Source organism: Rattus rattus, chromosome 10, assembly GCF_011064425.1.
Source record: "Rattus rattus isolate New Zealand chromosome 10, Rrattus_CSIRO_v1, whole genome shotgun sequence".
Taxonomy (NCBI): Eukaryota; Metazoa; Chordata; class Mammalia; order Rodentia; family Muridae; genus Rattus; species Rattus rattus.
Genome location: NC_046163.1, coordinates 8,437,181 through 8,463,635, shown reverse-complemented (window position 1 = coordinate 8,463,635; position 26,455 = coordinate 8,437,181). Strand labels below are relative to the sequence as shown.

Here is a 26,455-nt window from a genome sequence, read left to right as displayed (position 1 = left end):
CAATGTTATCACAGCAACAGAAACACAGCCCAGAACCTGGTTGGGCAGAAGCACCATGTTCAGTGGGACAACAGCTCTGTGTCCTAGGACTCTGGGGGTTCAAGTTTCCTTAACCATCTCTTGATTGTGCAATAGGTAAAGTCTGAGGAGATGGTAGAACTCTTGGTGGAGGAGGGTAGACAAGTGGATCTCGATGTGGATACAAGTGAGTTGGACAGATACATACGTTTAGGGAGGTGATTTGTAGACCTTTGCTAAAGCCATCCATGATAGTTAATGCTGCCCATGTGACCGGCTCTAGAATCCCCTTTGAGGTCTCAGGCCGTGGAGGTACCATAATGCTTCTGGAATGTTCTCACCATTGGAGGTTCTGGATTCAATCGTGAAGGGGCACACTCTGCTTTTGAGAGGTCCAGTTCAGGGAGATAGATGTGGAAAACAGGAATTTCATGCTGGGCTCTGGCCAGAGGAAAGAACTGGATATCTCTTGTTTCAGAGTAATGGGGTACAGGGATTTCACTGACGTGTACTTGGATGAGGAGTATCTTTATAATGGAGTCTGCTCTGTGACTTTTCCAGGTTTCTAACCTCCTCCAGGGTCTCTCCCGATTGCCCTTCAGGCTTGACTGAAAAGTGTCTTTTGATTTTAAAATAAGTAGTTTAAGCAGTCTCTTGCCTGCTGAGATGACTTTCGAAGACTCTGCTCCCGAGAGGGTCCCTGCTTCCCATTAAGTGGAGCATTCCCGACCATTGCTTTCTGTCCTTGAGAATAATTTTCCCTCCTCTAGTCGCATGTAGGTTCAGGTGGCCTTGAACTTGCTTTATAGCTGAGGATGGCTTTGAACTTCTGATCCTCCTACTTTCACTTCTGGTTGCCGAGAATACAGGTATGCTCTATCTCAGCTAGTTTATGAGCACTAGGTGGAACCCAGGGTTTCATGCATGCCAGGCAAGCACCAAACTGTATTGTATCCTCAACCTGGCACGCTACCTTTCAAAGTGATGTTTCCTTTGAAGACTGAAAAGCTGAAGTGTAGCCTCTAATCTTTATAGTAGAATTACCTCTGTCTGAAGATTTAGAGGATACACTTCTGGCTTGATTTTAATTATTTAAAACTATGGTGTGTGTGTGTGTGTGTGTGTGTGTGTGTGTGTGTGTGTGTGTGTGTGTGTGTGTGTGTGTGTCCTTGTGGCCATGTACACATGAGTGCAGTACCTACAGAGGCCAGAAGAGGGTGCTCTATTCCCCCTATTGTTAAAGGAAGCTGTGAAGGCATCTGATGCTAGGATATGAACCCAGATCCTCTGCTCAAGCAATAAATGTGCACTCTTAGCTGCTGAACCATCGCTCTAGCCTTAGTGTTTGACTTTCTTGACTCGTGATTTTTGCAGAAGGAAGAAGCAGTTACGCAGTGATATATATGTCTTCTGTTTAGACATGTTTCTGAGAAACTAGAATGTATTAGCAATCGGTCTGTTTATTGGTTTTGTTTTGTTTTGTTTTGTTTAGGTAGATGCTGTCTGAATTTTGACTTGTTTTCTCACACTTGCTCTGGAGTCAGATAAACTTGGGATTGGAGTCTGTCACCATTCCCCTGGGTGACTTTTGGGAACAGCATCCGCTCATTCTCTGACCCTGTATGTTCAGTGAGCAGTGCATTTTTTTGACATTAAAAATGAAATGAGAAACAAGCTCATCTAGTCCTGAATCTAAAGTGCCCCTAACCTAAAACTATTTGAATGCACAAAGAGGAGATTCCACCTTGACTTCATGTGACTGATGGTGTTCAAATGTTGTGGAAGAAACCTGGCTTAGTTTCTTCCCCTGTGGCTGTGATAAAAAACCTTGACCAAAGCTGCTTAAGGGAAGAGGGGTTTATTAAGGTCACAATTCCATGTTTCAGTCCACCTGGCAGAGAAGTCAAGAAAACAAGAGCTGGTCTTGTTTTCTTGTAGCGAATGTTGAATTAATTCGTGCTTGCTAGTGTTAAACTCACTTCCTCCACCCTCTTATAGTTCAGACTCCCCTTCTTAGGGAATGGTGCCACCCACAGTGGGCGGGGCCTCCCCACCTCAATTAGTGGACTGCAGATAATCCCCTACAAACATGCTCACTGGCCAGCCTGAGCTAGGCAGTCCTCTATGGAGACTTCTTTTCCAGGTAATTGTAGATTGTGTCAAGCTGACAATTAAAACCAACAAAAGCACTCCCTTCATGCTGTGTGTATAAGCGCTATATGAAACAAAAGAATTGTGTGTATAGACTTGGGTCTCATTTCTGGAATATGCCATATATATGAGAATATATTTTTATATACTAATATATACATTATGTATATATAAATATACTATATAAAAATAACCTATAAAATTATATGAATATGGGGCTGGGGACTTAGCTCAGTGGTAGAGCGCTTACCTAGGAAGCGCAAGGCCCTGGGTTCGGTCCCCAGCTCCGAAAAAAAGAACCAAAAAAAAAAATTATATGAATATATAAATACATATGAAAATATTCTAAAATCTGTAAAAATCACCAGCTGGCCCTGAGCAGTTCTGATTAGGATTAGGGATTCACACTTTGTAGCAGAACCAGAACTCCTGTGCTTTCTTTGACCTTGGGCTCCTAGCATGGAGAAGGCACTGCTACTAGGAGGAACTCTGTGGCTGAGACTACACTGAAACAAGTTTCAGTGGCTTAGGTAGCAAAGTCCTTGTCTTGCAGGCCAGTGACCCTTACAATATGTGTAAGAACCAGGCATGGTGATGTGTGCTTGGAATTCCAGCACTGCAGAGGACTGGCAGATAGGCTCCTGGGGCTGCCGGATGAGCTATTCCAGGCTACTCGGTAAGCCCCAGGCCTGAGCAAATACATGTTTTAAGAAATGGTGGATTGCATATAAAAAAATGACAGAAGGGGCTGTCCTCCAGTCTCCACACACATGTACATGTACACCTACACACAGAGAAACATACGCACACACATACACACACGTACACACACACGTACAGACACACACACATGTACACACACATACACACACGTACACACACGTACGTGCACGCATACACACATGCACACACACGTACACACACATATACACATGTATGTGCATGCACACACGTACACACACACACAGGCACACACACACTGACATACAAAGAGGTCCCTTCCGTCCTAAGATTATTCACTGCTCTTCCAGAGGATTCAAGTTCAGTTCTCAGCATTCATGGTGGGCAGCTCACAACCGCCTGGAACTCCAGCTCCAGTGATTCAGCCTTTCATTCTGGCTCCCGTGGGCACCTGAACACGTGTGCACATAGACGACACATAGACACATACATGTACATGCAAATAAAACAACAACAAAGTCCCCCTCCAAAGTCACTCTCAGAAGAAAGCGTTTTGGAGACTGTTGGCAGGTCATTACTATGGGCTGGCTAAACTCGATGGCACACATTGCCGTCTGCCTCCTCCGGTGACCTCAGAAAGAGAAGCCCCCACCCCACCCCTTTATTCTGCTCTGTGTTTCATCTTAAATGGCATCCGAAAGTTCTGTTCATGGTGGGTAAGAACTGTTTGTCTTCGATTCCTTGGGGTTGGAACAGCCACTGCTGGAGGTAGGCAGGCTCTTTTGGGGTGGAACAGGGGGGAGTTCGCCGTTTTCTTTACCCAGCCTGGCGCTCATTTGAAGAGCCTTTCTCCGTCCTTTCAGGAAAGTAGACAAAGCAGGATCTGACTTGAAAGCTCGAGCGAGGCAGGGAAGAATTGGATACCCACAATGCCAGGCTCACAGAGGGGACTGCTGGGCATGAACCCATTAGCACGAGACAGAATGGCTTCTAGAGAAGTATTCCTTCTGTTAAAGGGGAGAAAGACTGGGAGCTTGGGGTACAACTCAGTGGTGAGCTGCTTACATAGCATGCATGGTGCCCTGGGTTCCATCCCCAGCATTATGAAAGTGTGTGTGTGGGGGAGGAGGGGATCTAGGATATCTTTAGCACATTTAAGGCATAGTTAGCGGAAGGCCACAGTGCTTGTGGGGCTCTGTCAGAACACTGTTTGAAGCACCATTGCAGTGTGCGTTGGTGATAGGGTAGGCATATGTGCATGTTCGTGTGTGTGAGCACCAGTGCGTAGATGCTTAGTTCAGAAGCCCACGTGTACACGCCCAGGCATCAGTCCTTACATTCTTCATGTTTGAGACAGGTCTGATGTTTGCTTCTGTAAATCCTGGGCTAGCTGGCCTCCCAGATTCCAGAGATTTCCCCAATCTCTGCCTCTCAAACTCACCACAGGGCCACTGTGGCTACAGATGCGAGTTGCTGAACCTGGCTTTTAAACTGTGGGGTTCAAACTCAGATCTTGACCCTTGTACACCAAGTGCCTTATCTATCGAGCCATTTCCCCAGCACAGCCTTTGGCAAATTTCAGGACAAGAAAAATTCTAAGTAATTGTTTTCATTGCTGGCATTCAAGGTGTCTGATTGCCCTGCGGTCACAAGATACTGCAGACACACCTTTCTCCAGAGATGAATTTGAGGGAAAATGTCCAACCCTCTTTGACTTGATTTGTGCTGTATACTGATTGACAACCTGTCAGCTCCGCCCCATTCGAAAGCTTTGTGAGGATGGATCTGAACCCCTTGAAGGTTTTACCTTCACAGTGCTAAACTTTGTCAGCAGAATGTGCAAGAGGTATATTGTAGAGGGGAAGGATTTTGCTTCCGGTCTCAAGGGTAGGAAGGTTCTACAAGATGCTGCGTTTTGTCCAGTGTCCTCTTATGGTATTTGGTATACCGCTAGCAGCAGCAGCAGCAGCTTTTTGTGGTGTTGTTGTTGTTGTTGTTGTTGTTGTTGTTGTTGTTTTCGGCAGACCCTACATTACCAGGATTATCAGGGCCAGAGCCCTGGTCCTGGCAGCTGCGACAAGCCATAATTATAATTAGCCATCCACGCTCAGTAGGCCAATTAAACACGTAGTAGTGAAAAGCAGAGAAGATGTATTCAATGTGGTCATACTGGGAAAAGAACAAAGAAGTCCTATGACTTCTGCTAAGTCCATCTTCATGGTCAGCACATGAAGTTTGGGTTTAATGGAGGGCATAGCTAGGTAGTCCTGGTCACGGTGTGGTCCTGCCCATCACATGGTCCCACCCATCACTGATATGGTCTCTCCCATCACTGACGTGGTCCCGCCCATCACTGGCGTGGTCCCACCCATCACTGACATGGTCCCGCCCATCACTGACATGGTCCCGCCCATCACTGGCGTGGTCCCGCCCATCACTGACCCACCATCTTCTCAGCTCCAGTCTTTTTTTTTTTTTTTTTTAACTTGAATATTTCTTATATACATTTGAGTGTTATTCCCTTTCCCGGTTTCGGGCAAACATCCCCTCCCTTCCTTATGGGTGTTCCTCCCCACCCTCCCCCATTGCCGCCCTCCCCCGACAGTCTAGTTCACTGGGGTTCAGTCTTAGCAGGACCCAGGGCTTCCCCTTCCACTGGTTCAGCTCCAGTCTTACCTGCATGGTGTTCTGACAGGTTGCCAGAACTCCGTGAAACCTCTTTCCAGGAGACAGACCCTCCATTCAGGCTGCTACCAGGGTCCAACCTTTTCCTTTCCCAGCGCTAGATTCCTGGGGTGATTCCAATGTCTTGGAATCCATATTTCACGAGCTGGATAGCCAAAGGCAGGGGCACAAGTGTCTCCTCAGAGCGTCACCTCCACTGCTGTTGGGAGGGTTGCACCCTGAGCAGCCTGGCACCCAAGTGCCTAGAGCCTAGAGTCCCGTGAACTGATTTCCAGAGAGTCTAGAAGGCACCAGTGACGTCACCACAGGCACTGCAGTGACTTGTTTTTATGTGACAATTCAGGATCTCTGCCCTGGATGGGAGCCTGTCTCCATGCATTCTTCCCAGACCTATGGATGCTGGCTGCCGCATGTAGCTGGTCTTCCTCAAGGTCTCAAGAACATCGTGTTACTTCTCACTAGTTAGTGCCTCGTCAGTACAGGCATTTATATTAAGATTTTCTTGTTCAAGGGCTGGAGAGATGAGTCAGTTGTTAAGAGCACTCGATACTCTTTAGGTGGATCTGGGTTCAATTCCCAGCTCCCATAGGAGGCTGACAATTGGTAACTCCAGTCCTGGGGAATCTGACACCTTCCTCTGGCCTCTGTGCTCACTGCAGGCACATCATGCACATACACACATACATACATACATACATACATACATACATACATACATACATATATACATATATACTTACATACATACCATGCAGACTGAACACCATGCACATAAAAACATAAAAAGTTAAAAATATAAAAAGTAAAGATTTTCTTATTCAAATTACTGTGTGTTTTCTATCTTCTCTATCTTCTCTTGACTGATTGAAACACAAACAAGGAGCCCGAGAGATAACTTGGTGGTTGACAGCACTTACCTGCTCTTGCAGGAGGACCTGAGTTCAGTCTCAATGTCCCTATCAGGTAACTTACAAAGTGCCTGCGACTAGTTCCTGGCCACTAATGCCTCTGTGGGCACTTGTGCTCTTGTGCACAAGCATACACATAATTAAAGATAAAATAAAATCTTAAAAACAAAGCCAAAACTTAGAAAAGATAATGTTAGGAAAATGCAGAAGGCTCTCAAATGGGCACAAAAAAAAAAAAAAAGAATACTTAGAGCAATGAGTCTCACTCTGTAGGGTGTGACCCCTGGGGGATCCAACGACCCTTCACAGGGGTCACTTAAGACCTTCAGAAAACACAGGTATTTACATTATGTTTCATAATAGTAGCAAAATTACAGTTATGAAGTAGCAATGAAAATGATTTGCGGGGGTCACCATGACATGAGGACCTGTAGTAAAGGGTCACAGCCTGTAATAGGGAGGTTGAGAACCACTTAGTCTTGTGCTTACTCTGGGTTATCTCTCACGGTGGCCTCTTACAGTTTGGCAGCTGTAGAAAAAGTCATCTTAATAGGGAAAAGCAGTTGCTCATAGAAGCACTAATGAGCTCAAGGGGACCTCCTGTTGGTTGATCTCTCCCAGAACTTGAAGTGGCAGCCAGTCAAGGACCTGGGACCTGTGTCCACACTGCTACCTACAGCAGCCTGAGCTGTTCTTCTCAGGGAGCTCCGCTCAGATGAGTGCAGGATTCTTGACTTCACCGCAGAGATTCATAGGCTGAGGCAGTGTGTAGATTTGAGTTTGTTGAGAAACGGTTTTAACATAGATTTAAACATGTGTGTTAATAGAAAGAGAGGTGGCCAGGGGAAGGATATTATACCCTCGTATGTGTTTTTGGACTCCTCCAGAGAAAAGTGCTCCTAAGTACATAAGTATAGGATTTTAGTGGTCTCTGAAGTTAGCTTGCTCAAAGAGTTTCTCTTTTTCAATTTATTTTTATATGCAGTGGTGTTCAGCCTGTATGTCTATGCATGGGTGGCAGAACCTCTGGAATTGGGGGGACAGATGCGTGTGAGCTGCCATGTGGTTGCTGGGACTTGAACTTGGGTCCTCTGGAAGAGCAGCAAGTGCATTTAACAGCTGAGCCATCTCTCCAGCCCCACTCAAAGGGTTTCTTATGGACTTTTCCCCCCCTGTGTCCTCCTTATTAGTAAATAAGATCAGAGGGCAGTACTTAGAGTATCTTGGATAAGATTGCATGGTTCACAAGGTGAGTGTGTGTGTGTGTGTGTGTGTGTGTGTGTGTGTGTGTGTGTGTGTGTGTGTGTGTAGAGGGGTGCTCAGATGTGTCATTGTAACAGAATTTATAGTCTTCCTGGTGAGATTCTTAGAGAGCCAGGAAAGGGGAAAAGCCATGCTCAGGCCTTAGTCAAAGACATTTTACTAAAATGTCTTTATGTAAAGTACCATGTGATTTCAGCTTCCACAATGGTGCTGTTAAACACAGTTACCCTCTATATGCATGAGGGATATGTCTCAAGAGTGGTCGCCTAAAACTTTGAATACTACTGAACCCCCACTATACTGTTTCCTACCCTGTGCATATATACATACGTCTGATAGCTTCCTTGCTAAATTAGAAGCAGCAAAAGAGTCACAACTAATAAAACAGGACTTATAGTACCATCATAATGGTACTATATGCATGCTCTTGGCCTACCTCTCTGTAAAGCGGCTTGCTGGGGTCTGAGGAGGTCACACTGCAGTTAAGAGCACTTCCTCTTGCAGAGAAACCTTGTTCAGTTCCCAGGACTCTGGTGGAGCAGCTTCCTGTGGCCTGTGACTTCAGCTACAAAGAATCTGCCGCCCCCTTCTGGCCCCTAAGGGCACCTACATGCATGCGCACACACAAACACACACGTGGCATACACGTGCGTCCCATAGAAAGGAATCTACAATAGATTATCGAGCATGGACTTTTTCACTTAAAGGAAATACTTTGTAGCTTCTTTTTGGCATCTCTGAGTCACCAGGGTCTCTATTCTTGAATGCAGGGTCATTGTTAAAGTGGAAAAAGTTGTTGGCACATCTGTGGGAGGATTTGTCTTGAGGACTAAGGTGGCCACAGAATGACTGCTGGGCAGGTAGCACGTGTAGCATGGACATAGGAGGTGTAAGTGTTATCCACACTTGGAGCAGGAAGAGTTCCTCTCACTATCTGGACTGACTCACAGTTTACAACTTACTGGCTGGTTCTGGAAATAGAGTTTTAATGCGTTCAGACTGTGGTTGGGGCACAACAATCTGTGTAGAGGGAACGTCTTGGCAGTGGGACTGTGTGTGATCGCAGGTAATACCAAACCAAGATGTGAGCACTGGTAGGTTGCTGTTAGGGACATGGCCTAGCTGAAAATCACTGTGTGATGGTCACTACTCTTGGTGGCTTGGGATGTTCCCTAAGGACTAACTGATACACCATATGCGTGTGCACATGCGCACTCACACACACACACACACACACACACACACACACACACACTCATTCTCTCTCTCTCTCAAGTCTGTATGTGTGCATGTGTGCATGCATATGTGCTTGTGTATCTGTCTCAATGCATGTGTGCATGTTTATGTGTGTGTGTGCATGCATGTGTATGCATATATATGTGTGTGTTTGTCTCTGTGTATGTGTCTGTCTTAGGGGGTGTGTGTGTGCATGGGTATATGTGTGTCTGTTTCAGTGCATGTGTGTATGTGTGCGTGCATATATGTTTGTGTGTGTCTGTGTGTATGTATCTCAGTGTGTCCGTGTATGCATGTGTGTATGTGTACTTGTGTGTGTGTGTATGTGTGTGTGTATGTGTATGTATGTATGTATGCATGTATGCATGTATTCATGTGAGAGGGTAGAGGTCAATACTGGGTGATTTTTTTTCTGCCAATTGCCATCTTTCTTTTTGAGGCAAGGTCTCAGTAAACTTGGAGCTTGCTGGCTCTGCTGGACTGGCTGACCAGTGGGTTCCAGAGAGCCACCTACCTCTCCCTCCTCAGTAAGAGAATTACAGGCATATACTCCCTTGCCCCCAGCTTTTTATATGCACACTGGGGATTGAACTCAACCCCTCACTTTACCCACTGAGCCACACTCCCACCCTGGGGACACATTCCAGTTTAGGAATGTCTCAGACATCAGTGATGCCAGGGTGGTCATGGCAAGTGTGTGAGGTTAAGCTAGCCACTACTTGTTTATCCTTGGAAAGTGGATTATACATCCCCCCCCCAGAGGCTTGCCAAGAAGAAATCTGAGCAGTGTAATTCTATCTTGTGACCCAAGTCAGGGCATTCTTATGTAAACAGTCCAAATTGTCACAACAGATTTGATGCTGGAGAACAGTAGAGATGTTTATTCTTTTTGAATCTGAGATTCAGTTCACTGAAGATGATGTCATGGTGAGCAGTTCTTCCGGGCCTGTCTGTGTACGTGTTGCGTTATCCGTGTTCACTGTATTGTGAAATTTAAGGGCACAAGGCAGACTTTGTTATTTTCTTGGTTTTGTTTTGGTCACGGTTCTCAAATATGGTGTCTTCCAGAGAATGACTCGCTTCAGTGGCTTCAATGACTCTGAAGGGTGTGCATTTACTTTTGAAAAGTCAATATTGTGACAGGGATCCTTCCGTCTTCTAGGTACTGACCCACGAAATCTGTTCTGTGTGTGTGTGCTGTATGCTTGCCTGTGTGCTGTGCTCACCTCGCGCACATTTGTGGAGCTCACACTCAGCAGCAGACTCTCTTTGCTCTCCTCTGTATCCTTTGAGACAGGATCTCGAGGAACCTGGAGCTCACTGATGTAACTGAGCTGGCCAGCTAGAGAGTCTCGGGGATCCTCTTGTCTCCATTTCCTGGTGACTGGGATTACAGTATGCACCACCGTGCTTGCCTTTATTTGGGTGCTGGGCATCTGAACTCAGGTCTTCCTGCTTGAGCCACAGTGGCTTTAACTGCAGAGGTATCTCCCCAGCTCCAGGAAATCCTCTGAAGCAGCAGTCACAACCCATCCAGGAAACAGGGTTTAGCCATCCAGGGCTGCATGACTTCTTCCCCCAAGGCAATGGACGAGATAAATTCTGTATCACTCACCGTGGCATTTTGCTGACACTTGCCTATGTTTTCTGTGCTTCACATGGCTGTGTGTACATCCTGGGAGACAGGAGCTGAAGAGCACAAAGTAAACTCTAGTCTTCTTGGGAATACAATAAGGTTAGCCAAGATGGGCTGTGTGGTTTTAGGTTTAGCAGGAAATTGGGGAGGTGCCTGGGCCTCCTCTGAATTGTCAAGAAACTTCTTCAGTCATCCTGTTCTCACCAAAGGCCCAGTGCCAGGAGAAGCAATTTACAAATTATAGCTCTGCATAGTAGTAGGCACTATCCACATTTGGAAGTTTCTAGTGCTTTCTTAAGCAGGTTGAGGGCTAGGTTCATTGGGCCTGAGACTTGGTTTTGGATTTGACTAGTTGCCATGCCAGTTTGCCTCTCCACTCATACAGGCACTCGATTTCTCGGCCTCCTGAGCCATTTTAGAGCAGGCTCACCAGGCTACCTTCAGTTCTGGCTGAGGAGCTGCCCCTTGAGATGTGTCTCCAAGTGAAGAAGTTCAGACCACGTATGTTGTGGGTCCCTTGCTGGGTATCAGCTTCATCAGAGCAGGAAGGGCACTGAGGTCCGGGGAGAGCAGGAGGCAGCCTGGTGAATGCTGCTTATGTGTGTTCGTTCTATGCAACTCTCATCTCCCCAAGTTTCTGAAGCATGACGCAGTTGCTGGGAGCTGTTTCTGGGAGACATGGTCTACAGAGGTTCTCAGAGACAAGCATGACTCTAATTTACCAGGACAACACTAGAACGTGTGTGTGTGTGTGTGTGTGTGTGTGTGTGTGTCTAAGTGCATGTACCTGTGTGTGTTGTATGTACACATGTATTGTGTGTGCATGAGTGTGTGCATGGGTGTGTGTGCACCCATGAATGTGTGTGTATGTCTATGTGCATGTACATGTGTATATGCGTGTGTTGTGTATATGCATGTGTTGCATATGTATGAGTGTGTGCATGGGTGTGTGCACCCATGAGTGTGTGCAAAAGTATGTACATATGTGAGCACATGTGTGCACATGCATGTAAATGTGTATGTGCATGAGTGTGTGCATGTGCACATGTGTGTTATGTGTTGCATGTGCATGAGTGTGTGCACAGGTGTGTGTGTGCATGCCTGCTTGCATGAGCATTTCTAGCAGAGGCCACAGCATTCATCTCAGGCAGACATTATTCCTCATGATATCATGTACCCCACTCCCAACCCCCTTTTTAAAGACAGGCTTTATTTTTTACCTGAAACTTAACAAAGAGGCTTGTCTGGCCAGTGAGCTCCAGGGATTCCCTCTGTCTCTGCTACTTCAGGACTGGGATTTTGAACATGTACCAGATATCTGTTTTTTTCTTTTTTTAATGCAACTTCTGTTGACCACACTCAGCTTTTTGTACTTGAAAGGCAAGCCCTTTATTGACTGTGCCATATCCTGAACCCAGCAGATGTCTTTATTAACAAAGGAAAGGACAAGGACTTTTCTCAATAAATATTAAGTACCCAATTCACAGGAGGGCTCACAGCTCTTACTTAAGGACTCTATATCCTAACAGGAGCTAAGTGTAAGGCTGGAAATCAGTGCATGTGAAGAATGGGAAGATTCTGGTGGAGACAGCAAGAGGGTTCTCTCTGCCTTTGATGGAGGAGACCAGAGTCCCACTTTGCCTTGGGCCCATCCTATCCTCAACTGCTAGACCATCAGGATCTTGAGGCGTATGTCTGTCTCACTGGGTAGCTGTTCATGTTTTGAGAAGCAGCATCTTATGCAGCCTTGGCTAGCCTCAGACTCGCCGTGTAGCTAAGGATGCCCTTGAGTTTCTGATCCTTCTACAGTACCTCCTAAATGCTGGCATTACACGTGTGCACCACCACGCCTGACTGACGTGTTGCTGAGTTGGAACCTGGACTTTCCTTTACACGTGCTAGATAAGCATTCTAGCCACTGAGCCACATTCCCACCCTTAGTGGGACAAAATCTCCTTTATAGTTCAGGCTAGCACTGCATAGCTTCTGCGTGTCCAGTTCTCTTCCAGTTTCTTCGGATTAGTATTCCACAGGTTTGTGCTGGTTAGAGAGCTTACTGTGTTGAAAGAGACAGAGACATCTATGTCATTCTAGTAATTGACTATGGTCTTTTTTTTTTTTCCTTATATGGGGTGATTATGTTGACTGCTATGAGTTTGAGGTTAGCCTAGGGGTAACCCTGTCTCCAAAAGCAAACAAAAAACCAACCAAACAAACTATTGCTAACATTTTAAAGTATAGAAATTTAACATTGCCTTTCTGGTGTTAATTGTAGTGTTTGTGTATGACCAGAGGGTGATTGTCGTCTGTGTTTTTCTCAATTTTAATTTTTGAGACTATGTTTCTCACTAAACCCAGTGCTTACAAATTTGGCCAGACAAGCTGACCGGTGAACTTTAGGGGTCCTTCTGTCTCTGGGGTCACAGCTTTCTATGTGAATACTGAGTATATGAAGTCAGGCCCTCCTGCTTGTGTGGGCAAGCACATTGGAATTGTAGCATCTCTTCAGCCCTGAGTTTTCTGGAAAGTTTATGAAGTCTGGCCATCCCAAGATGTTTTCACTCTAGTTACTCCGTGACTGGAGCTGACAAGAGGCTGCCCTTCTAGATAGATCACATTGACAATGCTCCCTTCTCTTCTTTCTTAGACCCTTCCTTGTACCGTCATTCACTGACTTGCATATGGTAAGGTGGGTATTTTAGTAAATTCTCTAGTTATGATCAAGGTTGCCTTTTTTTTTTTTTTACCTGACTCTGGACTAATAGGTTAGTAAACGTGAAGAAAAGGAGAGCCATTCTTGGGTCTCACACATACCCAAGGTGATTCCATGCACATGGGAAACCAGCACTGCACTTGACCTCCATACCAAGAGGCAATGAATTGGGGAGACTGCTAATCTCACCCAACTGATGGAGGATGACACCGAAGGAGTTCAGGGTTCATTACACTCATAGGCAGGATCTGGCTACTCTTCTAAAGCCACACCTAATGGTATAGTCACAGCATGTTTGCTAAGGTGTAATAAACTCCCCCCAGGCCCTCCTGCGCTGGTAGCAACATCTCAGTCAGTGAACTGCTGACTACGGTCATTTTTCTTTCCTTGTGTGGGGTGACTATAAAATCTGTTTAAATTGGGAGCTAAGTTCAGTGGTCATAAGGCGTGAGTGACACCAATTCAGTTTATTTGAAGGAAGAGGGAAAAAAGGTAGAGAGAGAACAGTTAAAATTAACTTTGGTGTTTTTCTGTCTGTTATTATGTCTTCATCCACCAGTCATCATCTCTCTATAAATCAGCAGTCCTTGCTGCCCACTCCCCAGCTCCCTCCTGTCAGGATGTATTCTAGACTGTCCATATCTTCCTCCTGGACTGTTACAAAACCCAAGTAGCTAGCAAATCAAATTCTGATCTTTTCAATGAGAAGTTGAGGAAAAGAGAGACCCAGCCACCGTGTCCTTCTGCTGGGTACAGAGGGATGATTGGAGATGGGTAATATTTATTCCTCTCGTCGGGATAAATGCTGACCAGAAGCAACGGAGGAGAGGTTTCTCTCACCTTACATCCTGGGAGGGATACAGTCCATCGTGGTGGGAAGGCACCAGAGCAGGAGTGTGAGCTGGCCGGTCCCATTGTATCCACAGTCCAGAAGCAGAGTGTGCTCGTGACGTTGAGTGGGGTTATAAAAATCTCAAGGCCCACGCCCATGTATTTTCTTGTATTTCCTCCAGAGAGGTTCTACCTCCTAAACTTCCACAGCCTTCCCAGACAGCACCAACAGCTATTCAGACACCGAATGAGGCAGGAGCATTTAATGCCCAGAGCAGTGGTCATGTCTAACTCTTCTTACCCTGGTCTGTTTGGTTGGTTGGTTGGTTGGTTGGTTGGTTGGTTGGTTGGTTGGTTGGTTTTGAAGTGCCCTGAGTTTGGGATCAAGCTCAGGTTGTCAGACTTGGTGGCAGGAGCCTTTAACCATGAGGCACCTACCAGCCCTGTTTATTGAGACATTCGTATTGTAGGTTAGCCTTGGACTTCGTTATGTAACCTGATTATAGCCATGAACTGCTGATCATCCTTCCTTTCCTCCCTCCCTCTCTCCACATTCTTGGAGGTGTGCACCACCACACCCAGTTTACATGATGCTAGGACTTGAATACAGAACGTTGTGGATGCCGGGCCAAACGCTCTTAACCACAGAGCTCTGTGCATAGCCCTTTCTGTTTCTATCTTCTTTTTTTTAAAGGACGTTAAATAAACTCTGTCTTTACATGTATGATCACCCATCACCCTTTGTGCCAGAAGAATCTGGAAGAGGAGCATTGGCCAAGAGCTAGAGCTGGGCGTCACATGACACTGAGAAGTGGACTGGGCACTGATGCTCAGGAGGGTTTTGACTGTGCTGGGTACCAACGAAAACCATTTCTCTCCTCAATGGTCTGCTGGTTAAAGGCAGGATGCATAGGGAAGCAGGTCGGAGTGAAAAGATTAGAGGCTCTGCCAGTTTCTCTTGCGATTACCTTCCATGTAGCAAAAGTTACACTATCCCAGCAGAATTCTCTGGGCATGTCTTGCCGCGTCTTTAAAGAGAAAGTATTTTTTAAAAGAAATGAAGACTATGAGTTTCTAATCTACGAGTTTTCTCTCTTCATTTATCAGAATACAAAGCTTCACACTTGCGGGGAGTTACATCTAGAAAAGGGTTTTAAGCCGCAGCCGGAGCCCACCTGTCTACTCCTGGCATTCGGAATCAAAGCAGAGAAAAACATAACCAAAGAAATTTCAAGTGCGCGAAGGGAACTGGCAATGTGATCTGATCTCATGCTTCCTTGTGAACTAAAGGCATGCTACGGCATATGCCTTTAATCCCAATGCTGGGAAGAGAGAGGCAGGAGGATCCCTGGGATTTGCCAGCCAGGTGGTCTCACCTACATGTCGAGTTCAAGGCTAATGAGAAACTTGTTCAGATAGATAGATCGATTAGGTAGGTAGGTAGGTAGGTAGGTAGGTAGGTAGGTAAACAGACAGACAGACAGACAGACAGACAGGCAGGCAGGCAGGCAGGCAGGTAGATACATAGATGGATAGATAGATAGATAGATAGATAGATAGATAGATAGATAGATAGATAGATAGATAGATACATACATACATACATACATACATAGATACATAGATAGATACATAGATGGATAGATAGATAGATACATAGATACATAGATAGATACATAGATACATAGATAGACAGACAGACAGACAGACAAATTAGATAGTCTCTGCTGATTCCTTCACCTACTATCCAGCTTCTCTTCTTCAAAAGGCTTTACTAACCTCTCCTGGTATCCATTCCTGGTTCCCTGAACCGGAAGGAAGCCAGATGACAATCCTGCTATTTAACTGTCTGAGGAAGTTTCATCCAGATGGGATCTCTTCACAGATTCCTGCCTGTGCCTAATGACTTATAAGCCACGATCTTTTATTTTTTTTCCATATACAAATTTTCCAACTAGATTTGAGACTTTTTATTAACATGGATCAATCATATGTAATTTTCATCATCTTTCATTCATACATATATACATTTAACACATGTAAAATGAATTTTGACCATATTCCCTCTACTCCCCAGTACCCCTCCCCTCAGCTCCCATTTTTTTCCAACTAGACTCCTTTTTACTTTGTCTTGAATATGCGTGGGTGTTTCTGCATGTGTGCATGTGCATGTGTATGTGTGAATGTATGTATGAACCAGAGTTTCCTTAGGGTCGCTTACAGAAACACAGGTGAGGTGGTATTTATAGTAGCATGGCCACCTCATCAATGGCTATACCATTGAAGAAAATGTCTCTTCCTTCCCTATTAATTATTAATTTCATATTTATCCTCCAGAAGGATGTAGCTTTATGAGCCCTTCCCTCTAGAAATCATTAACTGCTTATCAACACGTAGTACTCATGAACCCTATCATTAACCTCCCATGATCCTTGGGGATGGGGCCCAGTTGCTGCAGCTGGGCATCTTTAGCCCCAACACTCTGGGAAGCAGGCATGGGCCATCGCTGAGTTCCAGGCCAGCCTGGGCTAGACAGTAGGCATTGGGTCCTACCATATGTGGCAGGTGACACAACTGCCTGTAACTCCAGCTCCTCCAGGTTATCCTGTGGTCACCTCTGGCCTCTACAGACTCATGGAGCATGTGCCTGCCTGTCCACAGAACACATTTAAAACTACGTCTTAACAATCCTCAAGGAGAAGAGAGGCCTATGAACCACCTCCCCAGAAAACATTAATTATGCAAGCCCCTTCCCCATAGCCACTTATTAATCTTTAGGAAGGAGTGGGTCCTTCTGGAGGAATAAGCTCCCTCCCCCAGCAACTGTTAGCTGCCTATCATTTCTCGTACATGGGTGGGGCCTCATGAGCCCTTCTCCTATAATAACCATTCATTGCCTGTCAATCCTTAGAAAGGGGTGGTGCCTTGTGAGCTCCTCCCCTAAGCAACTGTTAACAGCTTATTATTTCTCAAGGGAGGGCAGTCTTATGAGCTCCTTTCGCCCTCAGGATAGAGTGTCGGCCAGCTTCATCTAGCCTGGGTGACAGCCTAAGAATGATCTGAGACAGAGAGACTGTATAGGTCAGTGCTACAGTTCTGGGGCTTCAGTCTCTCATCTCTCTGGGATCTCTATTGGTTTAGCATAGCCCCAGCTGCCTGCCAGTTAACAGGACTGGTAACCAGCTCTAGAGGTCTTCTCTTTTCTCCTGCTCTGCTCTGAAACCTGTAGGTTGCTGACCTCGAGGGCCTTCTAGGTAAGGAGGGACCTGTCCCTGGTTAGGTGGTACCTTTCAACTGGGGCCATTGAAAGCCATCATTTGGCCCCAAGGGGAGACATTTTCCATTGTTTGTCATAGCTGTCCGGTTGTGACAGTTCTGGTGGTGGCTAGTGCTGGAGGGGGGGGCTGGAGTTGCTAACCACTCACCTGACAGTGAACATGACACCCTCCCCAACAAAGTGATCCAGGCTGCAAATCTTCCCAACCCTGGGGCCACCGTGGACACCACCTTGCACACGCATGAGGACCTGAGTGTGGATCGTACGTACGCATCTGGCAAGTATCTCAGCATCCGGTAGGCGGAAGCACTGAGCCCTGGGACACTTGGCAGATTGGCAGGCAGGTCTGGAGAAAATGCCTAGCACCAGCCTTGAGCCTCCATAGGCGCACATGTCTACACTCGTATTTTTTGTCTTAGTTCAGGTGTAGACAACCTGTGGCCTGCAGGCCCTGTGCATCCCAGAATAAGCATGTGTACAACCCAATTCAAAATTGAATATTTTTTGCATGGGTGGGGGGAGGGCATGAGACAGGATTTTATTTGTGTAGCTTTGGCTGTCCTGGAACTCACTCTGTAGACCCAGACTGGCCTGGAACTCATAGAGAACTGCCTGCCTCTGTTGGGATTAAAGGGGTGTGTCACCATTGCCCAGCCCAAACTGTAAACTTACTTAAAATACTTGTAAGATTTGTGTTTTGTGTGTGTGTGTGTGTGTGTGTCCCGATTTGTTTTGTAACTTATTTTCTTACAAAGTATAGACTTTGTAGATGATGAGGTCTGTTGATGTGTCAGAAGGTTGGGAATGTTTTCAGAATTCTTGAGGCTGCTGTGGTTTCACTTAGTGTGGGTGGGAAGTTCTGTCGAGTGTGAATAATTTATGGTTCTTGTGAGTGGAACTCGTGGAACATGGGGCAGTTATAGATGACAGGGTGGTGACAGCTTCGTGCTCTCCCTTGCCTACCTTCTAGTAAAATGTGTACCCAGGAGGCTACAACAGAGATGAGATACTCATTCCAAAGTTGCCCTGCCCTCTCCCTTCCCTTTGTAAGTCCACGGTGTGAAAGAGAAAGCAGAGGAAACCGGCAGGTATTGAGATCTTTGAAACATTGTATTTTATTTTTAGGTTACATTTATTTGTGGGGGAGGGGGAGAGCTGCTGGTGGTATATGTGTCAGCCAGAGGAAAACTTGGGCTTCTTATTCCACTCTATGGATCCTGGCAATCAAGCTCCCGTTACCAGCCTGGGCAAGCACCTTTATCCACTGAGCCCTCTCTAGCCCTGAAAAATCGATGTGAAACAAAATGTGAAACATTGTGGATTCTCCAGAACCTTTGAAAACTCGTTTGGAACACAGTGTGAAAACCAGTAGCTTGGTGCTCTGGACTCAGCCCCTGTCACCCAGGTTTCACAGTGTTGTGTGGTTTTAGAATGTTCTGCATTTTAGCCATTGGAAGAGTAAAGCTACGAATCAGAGCTTTCGGGTGTTTGGTGTGGTTAGGCTTTCTCACCATCTCCCTGATGTTCTTTCCTTGTGGCTGTCCTTGTTTGACATTGAAGACTTATAGATTCCTTTCCTTGTTCATTCTCTGCTCTATAGGTTTATATATGGGGTGTGTGTGTGTGTGTGTGTGTGTGTGTGTGTGTACGCATGAGTGCACACGCACATCAGAGATCAACCTTAGATATCGTTCCTTAGGTTCTGTCCATCTTATTATAAACTTCTAAAGAAGTTACAGTATGTGCACACCACAGCACACATATGAGGGTCAAAGGATAACTTTGTAGAGTTGAACCTCTGCTTCCACATTTACATGAGTCCCAGGGATCAAATCCAGGTTGATATGATTGCAAACCAAGCACCTTTACTGCTTGACTCTCTGTCTCCTTGGCTTCCTGTTTGTTTGTTTGTTTGTTTGTTTGTTGTTGTTGTTTTGGGGTTTTTTGTTTTTTGTTTGTTTGTTTTCTTTTATTTTCTTTTGAGCTAGGATCTCTCACTTTCCCAGAGCTTAGACTGGCCAGGGAATGAGCCCTAGGGGTCACTTATCACCCAGATACCATTGCTTCTGGCTTTTTACTGTGGGTTTTAGGGAATCAAATCTAGGTCCTAATGCTTGCAAAACCATCGGAGCCTTCTCTCCAGCCCCAGAATTCCTTATCTTTGGATCCTCACAGAACCTATAGGAAAGTTGAAGCAAGACTGTGTTGTTAAATAGTAGATAAGGTCTCCAAGAATTCCCCTTCGTATCCCAAGCAAGATAGGTTTTGCTACTCTGGGGACCTGGGAGGATTTATGCAGGAGGTTAGGTCGAGCCACATTACCACACTGGAGATGTGGGTGTGGGTTTCAAAGCTAACACAGGCAAGCACAGATGGTTTCAGAAATCCCGAATGTTATTGGCGAGAATGGAGAGGAAGGCAGGTCTCTTAGCCAGGTTAAAGATAGATAGGAAGCGATTCAGATCGTGACACGGTCCTGACAGAAGCATGAATTTGACTTAGTAGAGCAGGCGGTTGCATGCAAACTGTATGATGTTGTACATTGTTTGGTGTACAGTGTTGACCAGTGGAGTTTCTGGGTTGGTGCTGATTTTACTGCTGAATGAATTAGTATCTCTAGCTTTAACTGCGCTGTCTAGGGCAGGGACTGATAAAAGAGATGGGACCTTCAGAGACATTAGGCAGTTGTTTGAAGGACTTGCTTGATCGGTGTGGATCTCACTCACTGCTGTGAACTGGGCAGCTTCTGAAGTATTCTCACCCCAGTAGCCTCTGCCAGGCAAGGTATCCCAGCAGCCCCCTGGAGGAAGGCTATGGGGCTGATGCTGGGGTGCTAAGGGTGGCCACGTTTGGGAAACTGGAGGCAAATGGTGGCGTGACTGTTCCATTGCTAGGCCTGTGGTCAGCCCTTCATGATGACACAATGTGGTACTTTCTGGACCATGGAAGATGGGGAAAGAGGCTGCTGTAGACAGACCCAAGAGGCCTATAAACAGAGCTATACATAGAGCTCCAATCTCCACCTTCGGATTTCTGATCGCTGTTGGTCTGAGTTCTTTCTATTCCATGTCTGTTACTGCTGATCATCAAGTCCTTCCTTGGAACCAAGACTGATGGTGTTCTTCTAAGGCCTCTCTTTATCCTACTATGACTCTGAGATAGGAGGGTGTCTTCTAGGTGAGACCCCCCCCCCAAAGTCAGGACTTCTGTCTTCCTACATGGTGGGTGAATGCTGGCGTGCTTCTCTGTGTGTACTGACAGTTTCTGTTATTGCACAGTTTCCATTCTATGAGAGCGGAGACCGTTCCTGGAAATGCTACAGTTGCGTGTGACTAGAGCCATCAAGTGCTCTGGATTTCCTTTAGCTAAGACTTCGGACTCCAAATGTGTACCTCCCTGAGTGTGTTGATTCTTTTTTGGTTGCTGTTGCTAGACAATGCTTTGCTCATGGTCTGTCATGGGGGGAGGTCAGGGTGGCAGAAACCTAAAGCTGCCGGTTGCGGTCCCATCCACAGTTAGGGGGAGAGAGCAATGGATGCCGGCTCATTTCCTTCCTTTTATACAGTCCAGGGAATGGTTTCACCCACAACTAAGATGTCTTCTCACATTGATCAACGTAGGACATAATCCTCCTGAGGCCCAGCTCTCAGGTGATTGTGCATCCTGCCCTGTTGACAGCGAAAAGAAGCCTCTCACTGAGCTGGAATAATTTCAACTAGTCTGGCTTAGCCATCATTTAAACTCTAGAATAAACCATCTCAGTGGTTCTGAAGGGTCAGAAGCCTTCAACCTTCTCTCAGAACCATAGACCTCAGCTGTAGTTCTTGCTTGTGCCTTTCCTGTGACTTAAACCCTGTTACGGTCTCCATCAACCTCTCTGGTAGGCACAAGTGAGAAAGGAGAGTGGGACTTCCTGTCTGCAAGTTTAGAGGTAACCGTGTCAGCAGTTCAAGTTCTGTCCTAAAATAGTCAAAGAAAATTTCCAGAGTGCCCCCCTCTTAGTTTTGGCACCCCACTAAAATGGCCTGGGAAAGTCCCCCTCAGATCCGAGGTGAATATGAGAGTAGGTTATGTAAAAGGAAATGCTGTTTTACATACTGGGGAATGGCTTTCAAAGTGTTAGCCCCGTGAGGGTGGAGGCTCCATCGTGTTCACACTTAGTCCCCAGGGCCTGGGGGCAGCAAGTACACACTATGTAAGTACTTGCAAACCCCATGGAGAAAAGAATCATGGGGGATCCCATTCTGCTGGCCAGCATTCGGAAGACCTCATACAGTGCCATCGTTCCCCCAAGACGTGGCCATGTAGCCCTCAGAGTTTTTAACGGGTATGGGTGTTTTGCCTGTGTGTTGGTCTGGGCATCATTTGTGTGCTCTTGGAGGCTAGAAAAGGGCATCAGACCCTTGGAGCCATCAGATACTTTATTGTTTGTGTCCCTGTGATCATTTTTGGTCCTTGACTGCCCTGGCTTTGCGCTCAGACACCTCCAACATAAAAACTAGAACAAAAGGACAGCATCTGTGCCTCTGGTATCTTTCTCTCTCGGTGCTTGGGAGTAGCACCTGGCAAAGTCATTTACCCTGGAACAAAGATGGTGAAATCCAGCCATGCTTAAATAACACTGGACCATCCCCCTATCTTCCTTAGCACTCTCTGAGGACACATCCTCTTTCTTGAACACTTCGGAAGCTGTACACACAAACTTTGCTCCAAGCACGTAAGCATCAAGTACGAAGTTGTCACAGGATTCTGTCCCCCTCCACCCACCACCACACACACACACACACACACACACACACACACACACACACACACACACACGGTCTTTGCTGACATTCGGTGACATATCCTTCCATCTCCCCTGTACCTTGCAAAACAAGCTTCCTGTTTTGAACTAGGTCTAGAAGGGGAACATCCCTAGCCTACCTGTGTCCACACACTCAGTGTATTTCTGCAGCTTTCTGTTGTTGTATTAGACTTCTCATCTGGGCTCCCAGGTCGCAAACATCAGCCCAAAGTGTCCACTAAGCACATTAAGCCCAGAAGTGAGCGAGCACTTTGCGGAGAGCTACCTCAGTACAGTTACAGACCCTGATTGTTGTGTTTTTGTTTCGACCACATCGCTAACTGTTCTCCTCCTCCACAGCAGAATGGAAGCCCGACAAGCAAGTCAGCTGACTCAGGAACCGGAGTGAGGGCCACGCACTCTCCGCCCCAGCCTGCACCATGAACTTGCCTTCCCCTTCTGCTTGTTGAGAGCCAAGGGAATGGTACATTACTAGAGAGAGATGGCTTTCTTTTCTCCCTGGAAGTTGTCCTCTCAGAAGCTGGGCTTTTTCCTGGTGACTTTTGGCTTCATATGGGGGATGATGCTTCTACACTTCACCATCCAGCAGCGAACTCAGCCTGAGAGCAGCTCCATGTTGCGGGAGCAGATCCTTGACCTCAGCAAAAGGTACATTAAGGCACTGGCAGAAGAGAACAGGAACGTGGTGGATGGCCCGTATGCCGGCGTCATGACAGCCTATGGTGAGTGAGGGGACATGGGGGGTTGGGTTGCTCCTAAGCTTTGGGGGGGGACCCCAGAAGTTCCCACGTGTGTTGCTATGTTTCCTGGGCAGTGGTTATAGCCCTTTTTATACGTACATTGTCATATATGTATTTCTCTATGTGAGCGTGGGTGTGCAGGGGTCAGAAGTCAGCGGGTAACCACAGCTGTGGGGCCTTACATTTTTATCTTGTCTGTCACAAAATCTCTACTTGGCAGCTCCATGCCAGGCTCGCTGCCTCGTGAACTTATGAGGGATTATCTCGTCCCTGCCTTCCATCGGGCACCATAGACGCACCGTATGCACACTGTTCTATATGCATGCTGCTGTGTCTGGCTTTATGTGGGTTCAGGGGATTTGAGCTCAGGTCCTTCCACCTGTCCAGCAAGCTCTTTGACTCATGGTGCCAACTCCCCAGCCCATAGCTGAGTTTTTAGAAAGGTAAAACAGTACCTGTGTGGGACTCTAAGCTCCTGTACACACAGACACCCCAGGCGTGCCACTCAGAGCACCCGGGATCTCTGGCTTGTATTTGCAGCCAGTCCCCACTCTGTCAGCATATTTCTAGGCTGTGCTCACAGGAGTATGTTTGGTGAGTGCAGGCAAACATTTTCATTATCTGTCCTTAAAGGAAATGTAATTAGATACAGTGGGGAGGAAGATGTTTCGGATGCTGTTAAGGTCAGCGATGAGCTAATGAACTGCCCTGAACCGTTAATGTTGGATTTCCCAGACTTTATTGCTTTTGTCTTTAACTGCGCTCAACTTAAAAAGAAAATCTGCTCATTGCTCATTTCCAGGTACCTCATGCCTTTCAGAACAACACATGGCTGGGAATAGAGCTTAGCTTGTCTAACACGCTTCGCTGGACCTGGGCATGGTGGCACATGCCAGAAACCCCAATATTGTGTACTAGTGGCAGGGAGATCAGATGTTCAGGGTCATCCTCATCTATGTAGGATGTTTGAGGTTGGCCTGGCTACATTAGATACTATATATATATGTGTGTGTGTGTGTGTGTGTGTGTGTGTGTCATATAAAATATACTATATAATTTTAAATATATATATTAAAATAACATATGTGAAATTTATCTTACATTTTTAGTAAAAGTTATGCTTAGTTTCAAAAAAACTTGAAGGCATAGGCAGGAAAACAAAAGAGAAAAATCATATAAATGTGTCCTCTGTGCAATATACCCAATTGGCATTTAGTGTATAACTTTGCAGTAGATTTTTCTGTGTTGGTGGTGTTGTTGTTGTTGATGTTGTTATTGTTATTATTATTATCATGTGTGCATTTCCATTCATGTTTCTGGATGCACACATCACAGCACACAGTGGAGCCCAGAGGACAGCCTTTGGGAGTCATTTCTCTCCTTCCACCATACAGGGGTGGAACTCTGGTCATCAGGCAAATGCCTGTCCTCTCTGCGCCATCTCATCTGACCCAGATGTTATCAGAATGCTCATACAGACACTTACGAAACAACCATTGCAAGCGGAACTTGGGTCAGAATGTCTTGGAGATTCTGCCCTCCAGGATGTGCTGTGGTCACTGAGGATCCAGAATGACCTGGTTTTCTAGAGGGTTAGGTGTCAAAGGGGAAACGGAGCCATCGAACACAGTCTTCACTGGGCCTCGTGCTTGGGACTTTGCTACCCATGTGTGCTGGGGGGAGGTGGGGTAGGAGCTGGTGTTCTGCTTTGTAACCTAGTCAAAGGCATGGCCTCGATTGGAACACGCGAAGGGGTAGGCTCAGTTCGGGCAGCTGGAATACAGACACAGGAAACCATACAGACCACAGAAACTTGGTTCTACGGTGTACGTGTCTATGAAGCGAAGGTTGTTGTGGCTGAGGCGCTCTGATGTCTCTCTTAGTTCTTAGGATCAGAACGGTCATACTCTCTGCTTTTAATGTATCTCTTCAGGATTTATCGGCCATAACCTTGGAGGGATGGCTCAGTTGGTAAAGTGATTGCCATGCCACCAATGAGGACCTGAGTTTGATTCCCCAGCAGCCATGTAAAAAGTCAGTGTCACTAGGCACTGGCTTTTCACATGTCTAAATAAAATGTCTTCCTTATCAAAACGATGAAGCTCCATTTTGAGTGCCACTGTCCAACAACAAACACTAGGTACACAATCACATAAGACAAATGACTCATTGACTTGACTTAACATGGTCTATCGCTTTCCAAGATCAGTTACCACCAGAGAGAATAGAATAGCACGGAATGTTGGTGTTGCATAAGTGTGATGTGACCTGTGGTGGATGCTGTCTTAAAGGTTTTAATTTTACGTGTAGCTTATATACATTTGTCAGGAAAACACAGCAACTTAAGAGTTTGCTCTAAATAGAGTTTATCAAAATTTTTTCATAGGTAAGACAAACACATGGGTGTCTATTTATAGACTTGTGGTTTTACTACTTTTCCTTATTATGTGTTGGTAAATATCTCAGAATATAGACTTCCTCCATATCCTTGAGAAAATGCACCTGGTCTTAGGCTTTTAGCTGTGTACGCACTTGCACACACACACACACACACACACACACACACACACACACACGTCTGAAATTCCAGTACAAGACTGAGGGGTGTTTGTGTGTGTGTGGAGAGAGAGAGAGAGAGAGAGAGAGAGAGAGAGAGAGAGAGAGAGAGAGGAGAGAGAGAGAGGGAGAACATCCAGGAAATAGCTCACAAGAGGACCCAAGGACCTGTATTCAAACCCCAGAAACCATGTTTAAAAACAAATCTTTGTTGTAATCCCAGCACCTGGGAGGCCCTGGCTAGCCAACTAAGCCTACTCTCTGAGCTCCAGACCAGTGGGCCGACCCTATATCAAACAAAGACAAACGAGGTGGATGGTGTTTGAGGAATGACAGTTGAGGTAATCTCTGGCTTCCTCCACATGCACATGTGTGCCCCCATACACACAAGTGTATTTACAGACACACACCCATCTCAGTCTTGTGTTGCAATTTCAGCCATGTGCTTGTCTTCACAGGACATTGCATCTGTAGGAGCCTAGAGGAGTTATTTATTCCAGTTCTTCCCTTTTGGGGAATTAGCAAAGTAATTATTACCTTTCCCCTCACATCAGCAAACAGTGAAAGGGAGCCATTAGCAAGTCTGACACAATTTCCTCCCACCATGTTGACAGGCCACTAAAAGTGGTCTTTGTGAGCTGAGTTTCTAGAAGTTACTAGAGTGTATACACTTGAGGTGTTTGGGACTGTCCTGTGGTGAGGTCTCCTGAGACAGGGTTGCTTGGTCCTGTTGATGTTTTAGGTTAGAGAAATCCACTTCAGTACAATCTTACTTACACGGTGTTTTAATTTTCTTCTGTTGCTGTTTTGGTCGTAAGTTGTAGTCTGACCAAAGGCAATTTAGGGAAGGGAAGAATTTATTTGACTTACAGTTCCAGATTAGAGTCCAATCCATCATTGAGGGGAGTGGAGGCAGGAACCTGGAGGAAGGAACCATGAAAGAACACTGCTTG

The 26,455-nt window shown here is 46.0% G+C and overlaps 1 protein-coding gene across 1 annotated transcript in view; it reads left to right on the top strand.

The window, feature by feature from the left end:
- The window catches only part of Mgat5 (alpha-1,6-mannosylglycoprotein 6-beta-N-acetylglucosaminyltransferase), a 286,468-nt gene that overhangs the window by 78,937 nt on the left and 181,076 nt on the right, over positions 1-26,455 (top strand). Inside the window, exon 3 of the mRNA XM_032915150.1 lies at positions 22,546-22,928. Coding sequence (XP_032771041.1) covers positions 22,688-22,928 — 241 coding nt within the window. The 5' untranslated portion in view covers positions 22,546-22,687. The remainder of the gene's footprint in view (positions 1-22,545; positions 22,929-26,455) is intronic.